This window comes from Trachurus trachurus, assembly GCF_905171665.1.
Source record: "Trachurus trachurus genome assembly, chromosome: 3".
Taxonomy (NCBI): domain Eukaryota; kingdom Metazoa; phylum Chordata; class Actinopteri; order Carangiformes; family Carangidae; genus Trachurus; species Trachurus trachurus.
Window position 1 is genome coordinate 34,204,514 of NC_139893.1, and position 17,348 is coordinate 34,221,861.

Genomic DNA, 17,348 nt, shown 5'->3' on the forward strand with positions numbered 1-17,348 from the left:
AGGCATCAGTAGACCTACTGCATAGATCCTCAAATGTTACTCCTTATTCAGTGATTTTTTATTTACATGAATGCGCTGTTTTGTTCCACATTTACACAACCTACTGAGCACTTGATCTCATTTATGTATGTGTTTTAGAAGCTGATGCTGGATCTACATTGTTGCAATGTGTATGTTATTGTCTTTTTAATGTCTGCAGCATGGATACAGAGCCCAGAACAAATTTCCCATCTGGTAGGACAATAAAGTTCATCTGAAACAACCTTTTATTTAACCAGATAAAAGACCCATTGAGATCAAGACCTCTTTGACAAGGGTGACCTGGCCAAGAAAGGCAGCAGCACACGCCATAGTAAATGAAGACAAGACAGTAACAACAACAAACATTGACATAAACCTTGGTGACCTGTGACTGACCGTGTGTGGAAGTTGAATTAAAAAAAGAAGAAGATTTTCCTCCTGGATTCTGTGGCAAATCAGATCCAAATGAGATCTATTCTCTGCGGGTGCTGGATCTACCCTGGGTTCACTCAGGGTTCTTGTCTTCTCTCTGAGCCACTAGAAGCTGTGATCTCATTCATTTAGTCACCAGCCAAAGCCCAGAGATCAAGACTGCTGATCTTGCTCCCGTTTTACTAGTAGGTTTGATTCTGTTTTAGTGAGAATTAGGGTTAGTGTTGGAATTTACAATTTCATTTTCTACAAGTGTGAACACCTGTATGAGTAAATACTCCTCATTGATAATGGGCCACCACGAGTCCGCATGGACTACGTTGGTATATTTTGGTTTTAATTGTTATGAATCTATTTCAGAGGTCATGACCTCTCAATTCAATGGCTCTCCACTCTCTACTTCAAAACAACACAACAGGAAACAACTGAGGGTAAATTAAAAGATTTATGAAAACTGCTACTGAGTGCAGAGTAAATTCAATATCAGTTCAAAAGAAATAATAAATCGGTGGTGGGAGAGAACAAGTTCTGCCTATTTACAATAGGCTGTAAATAATATGATTACTATGAATACAAAGGAGATCAGTGTAAACACACCAAAGTCAACTTTGCGGAGGTGTTAAAATGTGTTCAGACCATTCAAGCCTTTATGGGAACATTTTTGAAAAGTTTACTTTCAAAGGAAGTGGGAAGTGAGGTGAAAGCTGGTGTTGCAAGGTGGCACGTTCTGATACCACAGAGGTGGCTTCTCCTGTAATACATAGGCTACAGTAGATCGAAAAAACTAACATTCTGATTGGCAATCAACTTAAACACTGTGTAGATGACTCTGAAGGCGACAATAATAGCCGACCATAAAAAAGGAAAAATGTGCTAATAATTAAAAGTAACAAAAAAATAGTCTGAGGTAGCCTCTTCTGCTGTTTGATCCAGTAGGTTCTGACCCTAACCTAAAACTAAAAGATTGCCCATATAGGCAATAGTAGTTTAAAACACCAACACAGCAGGCTACCAAAAAGAGCATGGCTCAGGGTTTGATTTCTGGAGAGAAAGTATAAGGCTTCATATATTGATTATACCAATGTAATATTCATATTTATATAAATATTTCATATTTAATGTATATGTGAATGGTAGCAGAAATTGGTCTTCCTGTGTAAACTGTATACATGCATCTACAAAAAAATGACATAACATTTAGCCTTTTTCTGGAGATTATCGGATGTGTACATCTTTTTGATATTTTTTCATAATCTTCAAAATATTTCATTGCTTTTTCTGCAATGTTTGTCATTCAGGTTAATGGAGATTATATCTTCAAACCCTTGAAATCCCACTGCTCTTTGAACATGGTCTCCAGGTGGAGACTTCAAACAAGACGTTCTAGTAGAAGAGTTTCATGTTTAGTTCAGATGCTTTTGGGTGTTTATTGCACAGAATATTCAGGGATAGAGTGAGTGGCATCATCACTAAGAGAAGCTCTAAAACTTGACTGAAGTGTTTGTCTTTACGTAAGTTGTCCTTCTGGCTATTCTACATACAGTAGGCTACTTGATTTTTTTTTTTCCACAGCTGTAGACAAACTTGTTTTAGTTCACAAAATGTGTGTGTGTGTGTGTGTGTGTGTGTGTGTGTGTGTGTGTGTGTGTGTGTGTGTGTGTGTGTGTGTGTGTGTGTGTGTGTGTGTGTGTGTGTGTGTGATTTGTGATTTGAAAGTCCATCAAGATTCATTACATAATCAGGAGCTGATTTCACAAGAAAAGCAGAAGTGTGTCTTTGTGTCTCTTTTGTAGCCACTGTTTCAACAATTGTTACTAGAGATAGGCTATGTCTTTACAATGTGTGACTAGGTTTGACTGAAGCCTTGGTGTAAGTGCGGCTCTGTCTATTTTCTGCAAATGCACACACCAAGCTATAGAGCCTGAGCACTTCAGAACTCCACAGTTTGTGTTCTTTGTTCAAAAGGTTTACTGAAAAACTTTTCTTTCTGTTACTCTGTTCTGTTTCTATAGCCTAATCTTGTGCAAAACACAGTCAAAGACTAGTGTGCGCTCTCGGTTCCAAAGCTTCACTCATTAACCAAAATACACAAACGTCATGTTATAGGTCCCAACCAATGAGAAAACTGCAGTGATTATTGGTATCAAATAATCACTCTGCAATAAACTATGGAACTGCTTATTATCCAAAAATGCAAATAAATCATAAAATCTAAATGATTCATGAAATAAGATTTTATAATGTACAAATGGCTATAACAATTGGTATTTTGTTCTCTTGTGCATATAAATCATATAAATACCTCCTCAACAATGTCTTTCTATTCATTTCAGTTTGTTCTCATTAGAGATCTTAGAATTTTGAGCTTCTTCTGGTCCTGAATTTAGCTTTCATGACTCTAAAGTTGCACTTCATCTTGGAAGATTGAGACAATTCATTCATTTCCACAATTCTGTACATTTGTACAGTGTATGTTTCACACATATGCAATGATGCAAGCATTTCATGTTGTTCAGCTTCCTGCTTACAAGTTCAGCCTTTAGTCTTCAGCTGTTGCTTCATCTTCTTTTCCTACTTTACCAGTGTGTTGGAGCAGACCTCGGCAACACAGGTGTTTTCCTTGGACACTAAAAAGTGATGAACATGCAAGGACCCACTTTGCGACTTTTGGAGATTAAAGAATTAAACAAGTGCACACATGGAAGAATTATTTCATGTGGGCCTGTCATATTTACCATTAACTATAATAATATAGGCTAATATAATATAATATAGGCCTGCTACATATAATAATACTCTAAACTCAAGAGGCTTGGTTTTAGTAGAGACAACACGCCTTCACTATTAATGTGCGTCACACTGCTTTTATTTCGAAGACCGGAAGTTATTTTTTTTCTCCCCCACACTGACAGATTTTGCGTATTTACAGGTACCCGTCGAACTCAGGCCATTCTCAAACGCATTTGCGCTCGAATTTGAGCGTAAGAGGATGGTCCATCTAGGCCCCGTTTTTTCTGCGTTTTTAATTATTTATTTCCGTGTAAACTGCAGTCTTGATTTAAAAAACACTGATGGTCGATAATTTAGCCCTGCGTTGAGGGCCCCGGGGAGAACAGCTCAGGATTATAAAGTCACCTCACACACCTCGGTTAATATTCAGAGACATGGCTCGACCACGGCCGCGGGAGTACAAGGCAGGAGATTTGGTTTTCGCTAAGATGAAGGGATACCCGCACTGGCCGGCGAGGGTGAGTCTGGGATGCGGCCGGGCTGGGACCACAGGGAGGCGGGGTTGATTTACACAATACAGCCGCTGCTTTGCTGGGGGAACAGGAGGGATGCTGACTCCCTGCACACCGTTTGGATTCTGTTTTCTTTCTTTCTTTCTCTCTGTCTTTCTATTCTTTTCTTTTCTTCTTTTTTTTTAAATCACCGACGACGAAGGCGTGTGTAGGTTGTGAGTAGGTTGTGATCCTCTCCTCTGGTCATCGCCAGGTTGAGTAGAAATTTTTAATATTTTTGAATGAGGATAAACGTCATTTGGACTCCGATTTTCTCAACACATCTCCTGCTCCGTTCAGCTCCCACCGACTTCCAACACAATTTCTCATTTTCATATTTCACACTAGTTTTCATCGTATAGCTGTGTATTTTTGCCGTCACACGTTGGAATCAACGAGCCGAGAACAGTTGACCTGGAGTAACCCGCTTCACCCGCTGTGCATCTCACTGATGTTGTGGATAGTACAGTGTATTATTCAATATAAAGGCAGAGCGCCGTCCTATTATGAGTCACAGTGGGTCTCCATGTTACTACACAACCTCCCTCTGCCGTTGCACTATCTATCCCCTTATTAGTTCACTCTCACTCAACACACTGTTGTTCAGGAGTGAGGATGCCAGGCAGCAGTAGCTATAGCCTGCATCATTCCAGGTAACATGGTGGACATTCATGTGAAGTGTGATGATGAATACACAGTTACAGTTTGTCTCTGTCTCTCTGTCCTTCAGATCGATGAGCTTCCTGAGGGAGCTGTCAAACCGCCTGCCAATAAATACCCCATCTTCTTCTTTGGTACCCATGAAACGTAGGTGTCCTCTCCTCCAACATGTGCAGCATTTCATTTACACTCACTACCACAGACAGAGTTTGCTCAGTTCTCCTCATATGACACACATGCACATGAAATCTATCTATCTATCTATCTATCTATCTATCTATCTATCTATCTATCTATCTATCTATCTATCTATCTATCTATCTATCTATCTATCTATCTAAGAGAGGGAGTGGGATGCTGGGCATGTGATGCAGATTTATCATCACCTGTTTGTATTTATATTCATTGGTTTATTTAACGGGATATTCTGGTGTAATGGTCTAACACACCGTGACACTGAGTAAGACCCCTCCTCCAGAGATCAAGTTTGCTGACCGCTAGCTTCTCTGGTTGTAGCAACTTCATTAAACACCGCACAATAACAACAATACAATGCTGTCAATTCCTCCACCAGCAAACCGCCATCAGAAGTGCCACTCATAGCCACAAATAATGCTCAGAACAGCACCAAACTTCATCAACAGTACAAATAGTGTCCCAGCCCATAATACAAAGCATCAAACACCTGCTAGCTTTGCCTGAAAAGAGACGGAAAACAAAACTCACCCACTCTCCTCCAGCCGCTTGCTACTAATGTTGATTACCGAGTGCAGTAGAAAAGTCAGGAGTCCAGTGACGTTCAGTTCCAAAAATGCAGCAGCTTTGAGCTTTGCTGACTGTGATAGTTTGAGCAACTCAACTCTGTTCATTTCTCCATCTGCAAAAGAAAAACAATTCTATATCATCAATCTATATATACATTTAGCCAAATGGCATATCCATAAATGTCATTACACAAATAAAAACCACTCTTTCTCATCTTTGAAAATGAAGTCAAACAATAGGCTATATTAAAACTATTAAAAAATCCATCAATATGGAAGCTATCAAGACTTTGAATTTATGTACTTTATGTTACAACGTTTTTGTATAAGATAGCCTAATATCCTGAAAGATTGCCTCTGTATTGTTGTAGCCCCTTGGCGGCGGTTGTTTTTGTATTGAATTATATTGCACTAAACTGATGTTGTAATTCTCAATAAAGTTTTTTGGGGAAAAAAACTCTGTTCATTTCCCTGTCAACACATCCATGGTCAACACTCGCTAGTTATTAGAAACAGAGAGGGAAGACAGACAGGAACACTGATGCACTCTGTAGTCGACTGGTCAGGGCTTCCCCACAACAACCAGCAGCTGGAGGAGAGTGCATGAGTTGTGTTTTCATCTCTTTTCAATAGAAACCAGGCAAAGCCAACAGGTGTTTGATGCCTCGTATTATGGGGTGGGAGCCTATTTGTACTGTTGATGAAGTTTGGTGCTGTTCTGGGCATTCTTTGTGTCTATGAGTGGCTTTTTTGATGGTGGTTTGCTGGTGGAGGAATCCACAGCAGTATTTTGCTATCATGTGGTCTTTGCTGAAGTTGCTACGACTAGAGAAGCTAGTGGTCGGCAGACTTGATCTCTGGAGGGGGGGTCTTACTCGGTGTCATGGTGTGTTAGACCATGGGTTAAACGTAAACTGGAATATCCCTTTAACAGGGACAGTGCACATCAATAAACACTGCTGTAAATGTGCTGGATTTAGCCCTAAGAGGCTATTTTCCATCTGTAGTCTCATGTTACAGTCACTCTAAAAAGGATAAGAAGGAGTGATTAAGATGAAGTTGTTGTGTAGCCAAATGTGTCAATGTGTCTAAGAACTTTGCATCGACTCTTGCTGGTCTCAACTCTCAAGTTGATAATTATCCTGATTAGGACTGGGTTTGGATATTGGCACTGATGCAAAGACCTTTACATTTATGCTGATTGTTAACAAAACTTTCTTTTTCAATACCAAATTTGTCTTGATAAAAAGGAACATCTTAAGCGTTTTAAGCTTGGTCCCTACACACTCAAATGTGTTTTTGTAAACAAACAGCAGACCGCCATCATTGTTAGATCTTAGACAAAGCATGCATGTAAACAATGAATGGAGGTCTGCTGGTCAGATACACTGGGACTCCCATCCAGTTCTAATTGATTGCACTCTTAAGGTTCATATGCATAGGTAGCTAGTCATTCTATGGAGGCAAGGTAGCTAGTCCTGAGTATAGAGGTCGACAACTATTGATGCTGTTTTTTTGTGTTGTTGTTACAGAATACTGTATATAAATCACAAGTTAATTACACCAAGGAACAATATAGGCTTATCAATAAGTATGGTGTAAAGAAAATACTGGCATAACTTAAACAGAACATCTCATGCACATATCAAGTCACTATTAAACTGCTAAGGAGCTTGCAATCCTTTATATAGTCCAAAAGTCTTTTTTTTCCTAAGAAGTTTCCCGACTCAGTGAAATGAGCTGAAGTGTCATAGCAGCATGATGATAAGAGTTGTTTCAATATAGTACTAGACAATGATCTCCTTCAGTAGAGGACCAGGACCTCCCTTTGTGAAAGAAGAGGAGAAATGCTCTGATAATCCTTCTATCATTGACTGAAGCCCAACACAACAAACACATGGATGTTGTTTCACTAGACTCCGGTCTATCTGGAATTCATAACGAATAATATCAAAATGAATTACATCTACAGTACTGCTACTAAAAGTTTAGAATGTGCTTAGTCTAAATATAATTTATTCAGACTTTTTGCTTAGTTTCTTATATCCTTTGAATGATTATGCTTCACTTTCTATATATTTCTTTCACGTCATCTTATTTCAACATTTCAATCCTGTTTGCATTGTGTTTGTGATAAGTGAAGGAGGATTTATTCTGACTTCAGGCTCCTCCCCCTCCTGAGGCCACTCCCCCTTTACACCTGCTCTTTACAACACTACTGCTGCAAGCTAACCGGCTCACTGATGAGATTTACTCATTCACTCATTCGTCAGTTTGCCAATACTCCAATTTAGTTTGGTAGCGTTGAAATGTGACACCCAGTATTAATGCTGATTTAGATGAGAAATTGTATTGGAAGCGTCAGTATTCAAAAACCTATTTTAGTAAATTTCTTTGACACTCTGTGCTACATAGTTCTATCTGAACTCATGAAGTACACTGATCATGTTTTACTTTGCATTTTTCTGCTAAATGCAGAATCTCTAGATATGAAACTATTATTTATTATAAACTTCTAATTGTTCAGTGAAGTATGGTGTGGTATTTCAGACTGTGTCAGTAATAGTTGTCATCATAGTTGTAGTAATTGTCTTTTCTTCTTTTTCAGAGCCTTCTTGGGCCCCAAGGATCTTCTGCCCTACAAGGAGTACAAAGATAAATTTGGCAAGTCCAACAAGAGGAAAGGCTTCAATGAGGGCCTGTGGGAGATCGAGAACAACCCCAGAGTCAAGTTCACAGGCTATCAGGTCAGTTAGTGTGACTGTACGTGTGTGTGTGTGGTTCAGACAGAAAACAGAGAATCAGAGGAGCTTGCAAGCTGCTCTGAATATGTGTGTGTTAGGGATTGACTATGTTCTTTTCATGGCCAATACTGATTATTAGTGGGCTAATCAGGGAAATAACTGATATTCAGAAGCGATATTCATTTGCAGTAATAATGAAAGTTTTGGTGTCAAAATTTAAGACACACACACCCGTGATTAGACTGAATACAGTATACTGTTTGTTATTTAGAGTGTTTTTTTAATTTTATTATTTTTTTTAATTTTTAATTTTTATGATAACACAAACTCAAACAAAATCTTGGTTCAGGTAGAGAGACATCAGAGTCAAAGGAGCGCGTTTTAAATATATTTATTTTATTGGTTAATGGTGAAAAAAATAGCCAGTGCCGATTCTAGTAAAAACAGGAGCGAAAATCAGCCAATCTTATCATTCATGCCGAAAATCGCTTGATCCCTAGTGTGTGTTTGTGGTGGCTCATGGTGATTTTGGGGCACACAGGCCGTCCAGCAGCAGAGCTCATCAGAAACAGAAGAGGGTGGAAACGCTGCTGACGGCAGCAGCGAAGGCGAAGAGGGCGACTCTGTGGAGGAAGACGATGACAAAGAAAAGCTGAAGGAGGACAAGACGGGATCCAAACGGAAAAAGACGGCTTCCTCCACTAAGGTAGGCTACAGTGTGTGAGCTGGTGAACAGGCTAACTCAAACCTGTAGGTGACGATCGCTCAGATAAACAGGAGCACTGGAAGATGAGGTAACCGTGACAACCAGCCAGGGAATGACATCGGTTTAGAGGACAGATTTGATTAATTCAGAGGCAAAACGAATGTGAGATTTGGCATGGACATGGGTGCAGTAGTTTTGATCTGAAGAGGCTGCACAACCCCAGTGTGTAGACCAAATGCTCATGCACAAATAGTGTGTGTGTGTGTGTGTGTGTGACCCCCATGTGTCTTTCCCCTCTAGTTACAGAGCACAGAGGCAACCACCACCAGAGTGTTATTATTATATATACTGTAAATGGAGGCAGGTTTAAAAAGTCACACACATCCTGCTCCTCACTTAGCAACCACTGTTGCCTAGTAACTGGGCTCCATTATGCACACTACACATGGTGCATCCGATGGAATGTGGCGCTGCTGGGGACCAGTGTGTTCCTTGTCCCTGTGTATGTGTGTTTATGTGTATGTTCAGACAGTAGCTTGCCTTAATGTCCACTGACTGCTTTTTTCTGGAGCTTTCAACAGCACTGTCTTCATCTATAGCAACATTATATCAAATCTGTTGGAACAGGTTCTAATAGTGCCTTTTGAATCACCGTGAAATCTTCCTTTAAATTATATGCTACTCATGTAGTGTAGTAGACCTATGATGTTCAAGGGATATTTCAACATTTTTTGACAAAAATCAAAAATCACCATAATCCCTACAGTCTTAGCAGTAGGTTCATTACCTTTAATTGTCGGTGCAAGCTGTTTTTAGATCGGCGGGGCAGAGACGTGAGCTCTGCACACTATTTCCACATTTCCCTCATCAAACTAAATACACAATCCAACAACTCCACAACACTCTGGTGGACAAGTTGTGACCTGCACATTCACCACACTATGAAATAATCATGTAACATTACAAGACAGAGTTGTTTTCGAGGCAAATGCTACTACATCCCAGACACGGATGCTGGGTGGAGTGACTTAAGTAGTTCTGAGTAGCCTATTTGCTTCATGTGTCGTGATGTTACATAATTATACGTTATTATTTCATAGTGTGGTGAATGTGCAGGTCACAACTTGTCCACCAGAGTGTTTTGGAGTTGTTGGATTGTGTATTTAGTAGGGCTGACCCAAAAAAACCGAAGCTTCGAAGCTTTAATCGTTGCCATGGTAATCGATCATGAAGTCCATGATCGATTTTTTTTTCTTCTTTTCCTTTTTGACACCAGTTCTCATCGGCAATTATTACATTGAAAGGCTACTTGACATCCTGGAAACCTGCCTGATAAGTTTTGGAGACATGCAGTGTTTCCCGTGTATTCATTATGTCCGCCAGGAATAGACACAAGCAGAGAAGTCAAGTCTGTAGCTGTGTCAAATTCCTTTGGCATTAATAAAGTTCTGTCTTATCTAATCTTATCTTATCTGATAATATCGTTGTCGACAGTAAAGACCAGACTGAATTGTTCCATCACAAAGCATGGCTCCTGTCATCTAGCAACAATATGTAATTTAAAAAAAACCCTGAGGTTTTAAGGTGGTTTTCTACAGTTGTAATGATGACTGTTCAACTCAGTACAATTCATCTGTGTTGGTTTCTGTCTTTTCTTTCATTAATCTTGCGCAGTGAATCTGAAATGTTGGGCTACCACTGATCCTTTCCTCAGAGAAAGAAGGCTGCATTTGTCTCCACATCAGAAAGAAACATAGAAATGTGAGAGTGTTGTGCTGGTGTGACACCATCAGTCTGTAAATGCCTCTGAAGGATGTGGCCCCTGAGTGGCGACACAGCTACAGGCTGCTTCACAGTGGGAACGGTTATTGTCTTTTTGATAGAAATGAAAATGGTGACAGTCAGTAAAGTAAAGTATTTGCTCCTCCTGACCTCTGCATCTGCGACAGAAATCCTCCAAGCTGTCCAGGATCTCATCTGGAGAGGACGACCTGGAGAAGGATGGGAAAGCTGACGACCAGAGAAGCGGCTCAGAGGAAGGAGACTCCAATAACGACATCATCCAAAATACCACTGACAGTAAGGTGGGATTAATGAATGCTTCCATACTCTGTTAGTGCTCACTTAACACAGACAGTTCAAAACATTGTGGGCTTTACATCTCAAATTGAACTGTTCTTTAGTATATAGACCTATTTCCGAACGTCAAAAACGTAAGCCGGTTTTGCTCTTCCACAACAAACAATACGGTTTATTGTTATAAATTATTGTTTATTGTTTTCCTCAATGTTCTTCTTTCTTTCTTTCTTTCTTTCTTTCTTTCTTTCTTTCTTTCTTTCGAGGAAGTCCTACTTTCCATGCATCATCAGTGAAAAAATCTGAGAAATCATTTTTCTTGTTGTTTTCTGCATCTTACAGTAAAAAACAAATGGGTATATCCCAGTGCTGCTTCTGCTGACAGTTGTTTGCCTCTGTTTTCATTGTATTTTAAATGTATTTGCAAAGCTCATTTGTTAAAGTTTGACTTGACCTAGTATGACTCATACTTCTCTGTGCTTCATTATGATTGTGTCCCCTCCAGAAGAAGCTGCTCATAGGCGACCATTAAATGAAGAAAGCATGAAAGGGAAATCATACTTTGTAGCTCTGATGTTGGAAAGGTGAATCCACAACATGATTTCGCATCAGCACAATCCACTCGCTGCCATTGTCACCTCTTCTTCTCTATTGGACTCCCAACGTGTGTTTGTATGAAAGATGCACCCATACTGATACTGGTACCAGTCATCCAGTGGGCACCAAGTTAAAACTGGGCATTATGTCCGTTTTTTTCTGTGGTTCAACTTATATCTTGGGCCTTGTCATTTAAATCCTCCTCATTCATGAACTCACTAAAACAGACAAATTAAGATTTTGAATTAGTTGTATCCAGTGATTCAGAAGTCTTGTCCATTGTGTTAAATAAACATTAAATACAGGATATCTAAAGGGGCATTAAGTACTTGAAGACTTTTACCATGCTCTCTTCAACCATTACAATTTATGCTAACTTTAACTGTGTTTATGTGTAGCCTGTTTGTCACTACGGGTCATACTAATAGCGCTGTTAGGATATACTTAAGGTAGACCCCATTCAGATCCTATCAAGTTATGTGTATTTGTCAAGCAGGTGATGGGTGGTGTTGGTGGCTGTCCCTCTCCCTTTTCACTGCTGATATTTATTCACTAATAATCTGGTAAACTAAGAAAAACTAGAAATATTAAGTCATCTTTTCAAAAGTTACACTCACCAAAAATAATAATTGAAAGCTATTGCAAAAATAATCATAACTAATTAAATGTATTTGATGTATAAAGCAAGGTAATTTGACAATGAAGAGAGCTAAGCTGTCGGAAAATAGGCTAATATTTCAGCATGCTAATTACTACCATAAATATGTTTTGTTTTATCTTCAGAATGAGGCAGTTGGTTATCAGGAATGTGTTGTCAGCTGAAGAACAGAAGAATATGACAGGGATACTGAGCTTGTAGAGAATTTATGAATGATGTATAGTACAGCAGTCCAGATGCTAGCGGCTAGCGCTTCACTAGCCACGGCGACTATTTACAATTAGGGTTTATTCCTCAAAAGAGTTCTTCCTCACAAGACAACGATTAACAAGTTTTAAGGATGAACAGAGGTGTGTTGGTGTAACGGATGTGCACTCACTCCACCCATAAAAGACGTGCTAACCAACCTGCCAAGTGGTTGTCAACCTCTTGGCGAAGAGGTTAGCATTGTCGCCTCCGGTGCGGGAGGTCGCGGGATCGAACCCCACCTAGGGCAGGCCGTGAGAAACACAACGCAGAGGGCCAGATATGACATCGGCTACATTGGCAAAAATCAGACTCTAGATTAACTTATGTAAATACAAAAGAAGATATTTTGACAGTCCATTTTACACAGGCTCTTTATTTTTTAGGCTGATATGTTAGTTTAAAGAAATCTTATATTGACAAAGGAAATGGACTATACATATACGTATATAAATAATTTAATCTAAAATAGCACAAATACCAGAATGTTGTGGTTTTAAGTTTACCATTGAAGTTAATGTAACATAACAAAACCTTGTGGCAAACAATCTTCACATCACTCTCCTGTCTCAGGTACTTGAAATTTGAATCACATTTTCTCAGCTAAAATGCCACTATCCACAACACTGACTTCCCTACATATTTATGCGCTAGAGAACAGTTGAAATGATCATTGATGATGGCCATTTATTGCCTCCTTGAAAAGTAGCTTGGAGTGTCAACTGCTGTACTTCTCCAGATAGAACCAACACGCCAGCGCCTGTCTGTTAACACCCTCTCATGGCCATCCGTTTTTGGTATTGCAATAACAAAACAAAGAACGGAAAATGAATGTTTCCTGTTTTTTCTTTGATAATACAAAACGGAAAACGAATCGTCCATTTTCCATTATCCAATTTAATTTGACATGTTTGTAAATGGAAATTGGGAATTGAAAAAACCTCTGTGGTAAACTCTTTTCTCTATTTCTTGTTAGTTTCTCCTCTGTGACCTGGAAGTTTTACCACGAGCTAGCCACCACAACCACAGACCAGAGGGTGCGTTATTCGAGCTGTGCTTTTATTTTGAGAGGGGTCTGGCTCCACTCTGGGCCACAGAGATGAAACTAACAGGAAATAGAGAAAGGAGTTTTCCACTGAGGGTTTTGATTCCCAATTTCCATTTACAAGCATGTCGAATTAAATCAGATAACGTATAATGGAAAATGGATAACGATGTGTTTTTCCGTTTTGTATTATCAAAGAAAAAACAGGAAACGGTTCATTTTCTGTTTTTGGTTTTGTTATTGCAAAACCAAAACCAGATGACCACGAAGTACACAGACCCTCTCACTCTCCCTCTCTCTTTCTTTCTTTCTTTCACATAATCACACACACTTTGTTATAGATGGTTGAATTGTTGATGCCAATGAGGAGATAGGCCTGTTGTGCTGAAGTATCTTGCAGTCAAGTTCACAGATAAGTAAGCTTAGTTCTGCTCTCAGTCTGGGCAGTTTCCACCTCCTCATGCTATCCTGAAGATATTAGAATAAGACATTGAACATATCTAATGAATAGTACAGACGAGATCTCTAAAGGTCACATTAATTTACATTTAATTATAATAATTTATTTAAAATCGATCACACTGTACATTCACAGCTACACTGCTAACTGCTAACTAACATGCTAACTCTCTGCTCTGGTCAGCAGCCTCACTGCTCTCTCTCTCTTTCTCTCTCACCTGCTACACACACCTATGTAGTGATCTATTCATAAAATGGACTGCTCTTCTCCTGTAACAATATTCTATTTCAAATTTCTCAAGATGATGCAAAATGAGTGTAATTTATTTGCTCATCTTGCCACAGCTGCCTTTAAACGCAGAGGAGGTATAGACTATTGAGGTAGTTATTTAATGCACAAATTTAGTTTGCACACATGTCTGTGCGTGTGTATAATGCAACAGATGTTATTAGATCATAACTGATCTCTGAATAGTAGAAGCTGAGCTAAGGACAGCTTTAACTGATCAACAGGACAGAAACATTAGATACATAGACGGCGAGGGAATGCCCGGAACAAGAGGAGGGTAAATGATGTGATGGGTACATAAAGGCAGCATCAGCTCCATATGGAGAAGAAATCTGAGCTCAACTGGGGGAGGAGATATCACTTCACTTAAGTATCATTCTTATTGCCATGTTCAGCTTTAACTGTGTGCTCAGGAGGTCCGCTTTACAGGAGTTTGTGAAATCTGTGTCACAATAAGAATACAGCATGGGTGCATTTCTGCTCTGTATGCAACATGATATATAACACCATCACAACATGTCACATTCAGGTCAGATGAAACAGGGGTTGAGGTGGCTCGTGTTTTTCCCCCACTATCACACAGTGTAGATAGCCATCAGTCAGTCAGTATTTATACTGTCCCGTGAAAGCCCACCTGTACTGTCTAACTCATCGTCTCCTCTGTACAAACACATTTGATAAGACCTCCTCACACACATATATATATATATATATAAATATATATATATCCTACTGTCTATGATATATGTTGGGTATTGCAGTGTACTGATCACTCTAGTTGTAGCTTTAATAGCTTTTTTTACAAGGATAACTATGGGAGGGACTAATTGTGGAATATTCAGTACCTGTCAGACATTATCCTATGTTACTCTTTTATGTATCCAGAAAAAGACAAATGGAAAAATATAGATAAGTGTAAGAAGTGTTGTGCACAACTGGGTTACACATTGTAACTCACTATAAACGATGTATATTTTACTTTTGTGGTAGAATATAGGACCACTATTCTACATGGACTGCTCGAAGTAACAGCTCATCTTTATATGGAGAAGTGATACATCTGTTCTGTGTATCTGTGAATTAGATCACTGTATATTTTAAAGCTTTTTATAGTGGCATGCCCTGCTGTTGTACTCCAGATCATTCTTTTTATCAAAGTGTCCATTGGTTCTTAGTTTGAATTCAGATACTCGTTGGTATGTGTAGATTTGGAGGTAAAACAATACACAGTCCACTTTTTCTGTTGCCTTGTCTCTGTGTCTAAAGCTGAACCACATTAACTTTATGGACACTGAGCTCTGAAGGTGGTTTTTCATCGGAAACATTGTGAACAACATACAGTGTGATTACCATGTCATTATCCCTGGTACTGCTTACTTAGACTGATGACACCAATGCTTTGTCTCTTATCTCTGTGCCAGTTGCCTTTACTTTGCTTCCACTACTGTTGTCTAGAGATAAAGAACTATTTATTTTTTGATGATTGGTGAATAAGACAACTTCTGTATGTTCAACTCATGCTTTTTTATTCTCTTCAAACCTTTGTTAAGCTCATTTTTGAAACATGTTTTGGAATTTCAAGGTTTGTAATTTAGAGTAAACTGTTTTTGCTGTTTATGGAGGAGACTTTTACAAAATAAACTAATTGGAATGCACAGAGAGGCTGAAATTGTTATTATACACCACAAAACATAAGTGTTGCCAGTGTGTGAAATACAGACACTAAGCCAGACTAATAACCAGTGGGACAAAAATGTATAATTTTCCTGAGTATTTGCAGAAAGACCTAATATCAGCACTTTGGTCTCACATAAACTGATCTTAAATTTTACCATGCTAATTGCTACCAGTTAACATGCCACCATTAGCATGCTATAAACCATACATTTTTAATTGTACATTGTATAAAATATGTCATAAATACGGTAGTAGATGAGTCAAGTTCTGCACATTACTTTAACTACAGTTGTTGATGCACAATTTTATACACTCAGCAAGCACTTTACTAGGACCAGTAAATCACTCTACGTTTACATGACTACATTTACTTCTGCTGGATTGTCAGTTGCACATTTATGCTGGCAATCTCCTTTCTCCTGCTGAGGATGCTTTGTTGTTCCATTCTGAGTAAAAACTCTGGACACTCTGAATTACATTATATGTTGCACTAGGGGTGGGAGAAAAAATCGATTCACATAAATATCGCAATATCTTTTTTGACGATTTTTAAATCGATTTTTAATATTTTTAGTATTGTGCAATGTGCATTTGTTAGCCTTTTTTACATACAGAGAGTCCAGGTTCTTAAAAGGGTTTAAGTTCACTTTATAATGAAGTATGTTAATGTATAGGCTCCTACAGTATTTGTGTGCAGATAAATGTTAAAAATGCAGACTAAAAATCGAGAAAATCGCCAATATGGTAGAATAGCAATTTAAATCAAATCGCCATCCAAAAAATCGTAGAAGAATCCAATCGGGAAAAAAACATATCGTCCCAGCCCTATGTTGCACTGTTTCCACAAAGAGCTTAGTAGGTGAAGCCTATACAATGGCAAATTGGATACTATAATTTATAATTTACACATTTGGCAAACACATTTTGACAAAGTAAAGCACTGTTTATTATATCTCTCCATCTTCCTGGCAAGGCCTTAAAGTTTCACAAAGAAATGTCCAACTGGTCTGTAGGTCTAGTCTGGTCTGCTTCTTCCAGAATCTGTTTAAATATGCTCGAGATCTGCTTGAGGTGAAGAAGTCTGGGAAGCTTAAGACCACCTCCCAGAAGCTAGAGGACATCAGAGAACAGCTTGGTGACAGCAATAAGAGCACCCCTCCTGGCATGTTTCCTTGCCCCCTGTGATGCTCAAAATCCCAACTTGCAGCAAATTTTAACTGGTGGCAGATCAGCTTTGCCCCCAAGGTCGGTACAGATGGTGTCATGACCAGGTGCTCAGATCACTTGCCAAGGTGTTGGAGGAGCGCAGGTCTGAAACTAACAAAACCAGCTCAGTACCCACTGAACCGCAGATACGGTTCATTAGACAAGGAGCCGCACCAGAAACCACCAACCAGAGAGAGCGGTCTCTACTGCAACATGGGTGGCAGATGAGGGTCGACCTCAACCAGCAGCTCAATTTCCCCAAGAAATATCCATAACTTCCCTATACGGCCAGATATCGTCCTGTGGTCTGTCCCCGCCAAGACAATGATCATGGCAGAGCTCACAGTAGGCCTACCGTGAGAAGAAAGGATAGAAACAGCCTATGAGAGGAAGAAGGAGACGTAGCTGCAAAATGCACAGAAGCAGGATGGAAGACACGTGCCTACCCTGTGGAAGTCAGATGCAGAGGCTTTGTTGGCAGATCCAC

General features: G+C 39.3%; 1 protein-coding gene across 1 annotated transcript; it reads left to right on the forward strand.

Moving 5' to 3' along the window:
• Positions 1-3,500: 3,500 nt before the first annotated feature.
• hdgfl3 (HDGF like 3) lies at positions 3,501-11,666 on the forward strand. Its single transcript, XM_084001725.1, has 6 exons — positions 3,501-3,701; positions 4,465-4,541; positions 7,767-7,905; positions 8,444-8,608; positions 10,558-10,692; positions 11,190-11,666. Exons 1-6 carry the CDS (start codon positions 3,618-3,620, stop codon positions 11,214-11,216), a joined length of 627 nt encoding a protein of 208 aa, XP_083857851.1. The 5' UTR covers positions 3,501-3,617; the 3' UTR covers positions 11,217-11,666.
• The last annotated feature ends 5,682 nt before the right edge of the window (positions 11,667-17,348 follow it).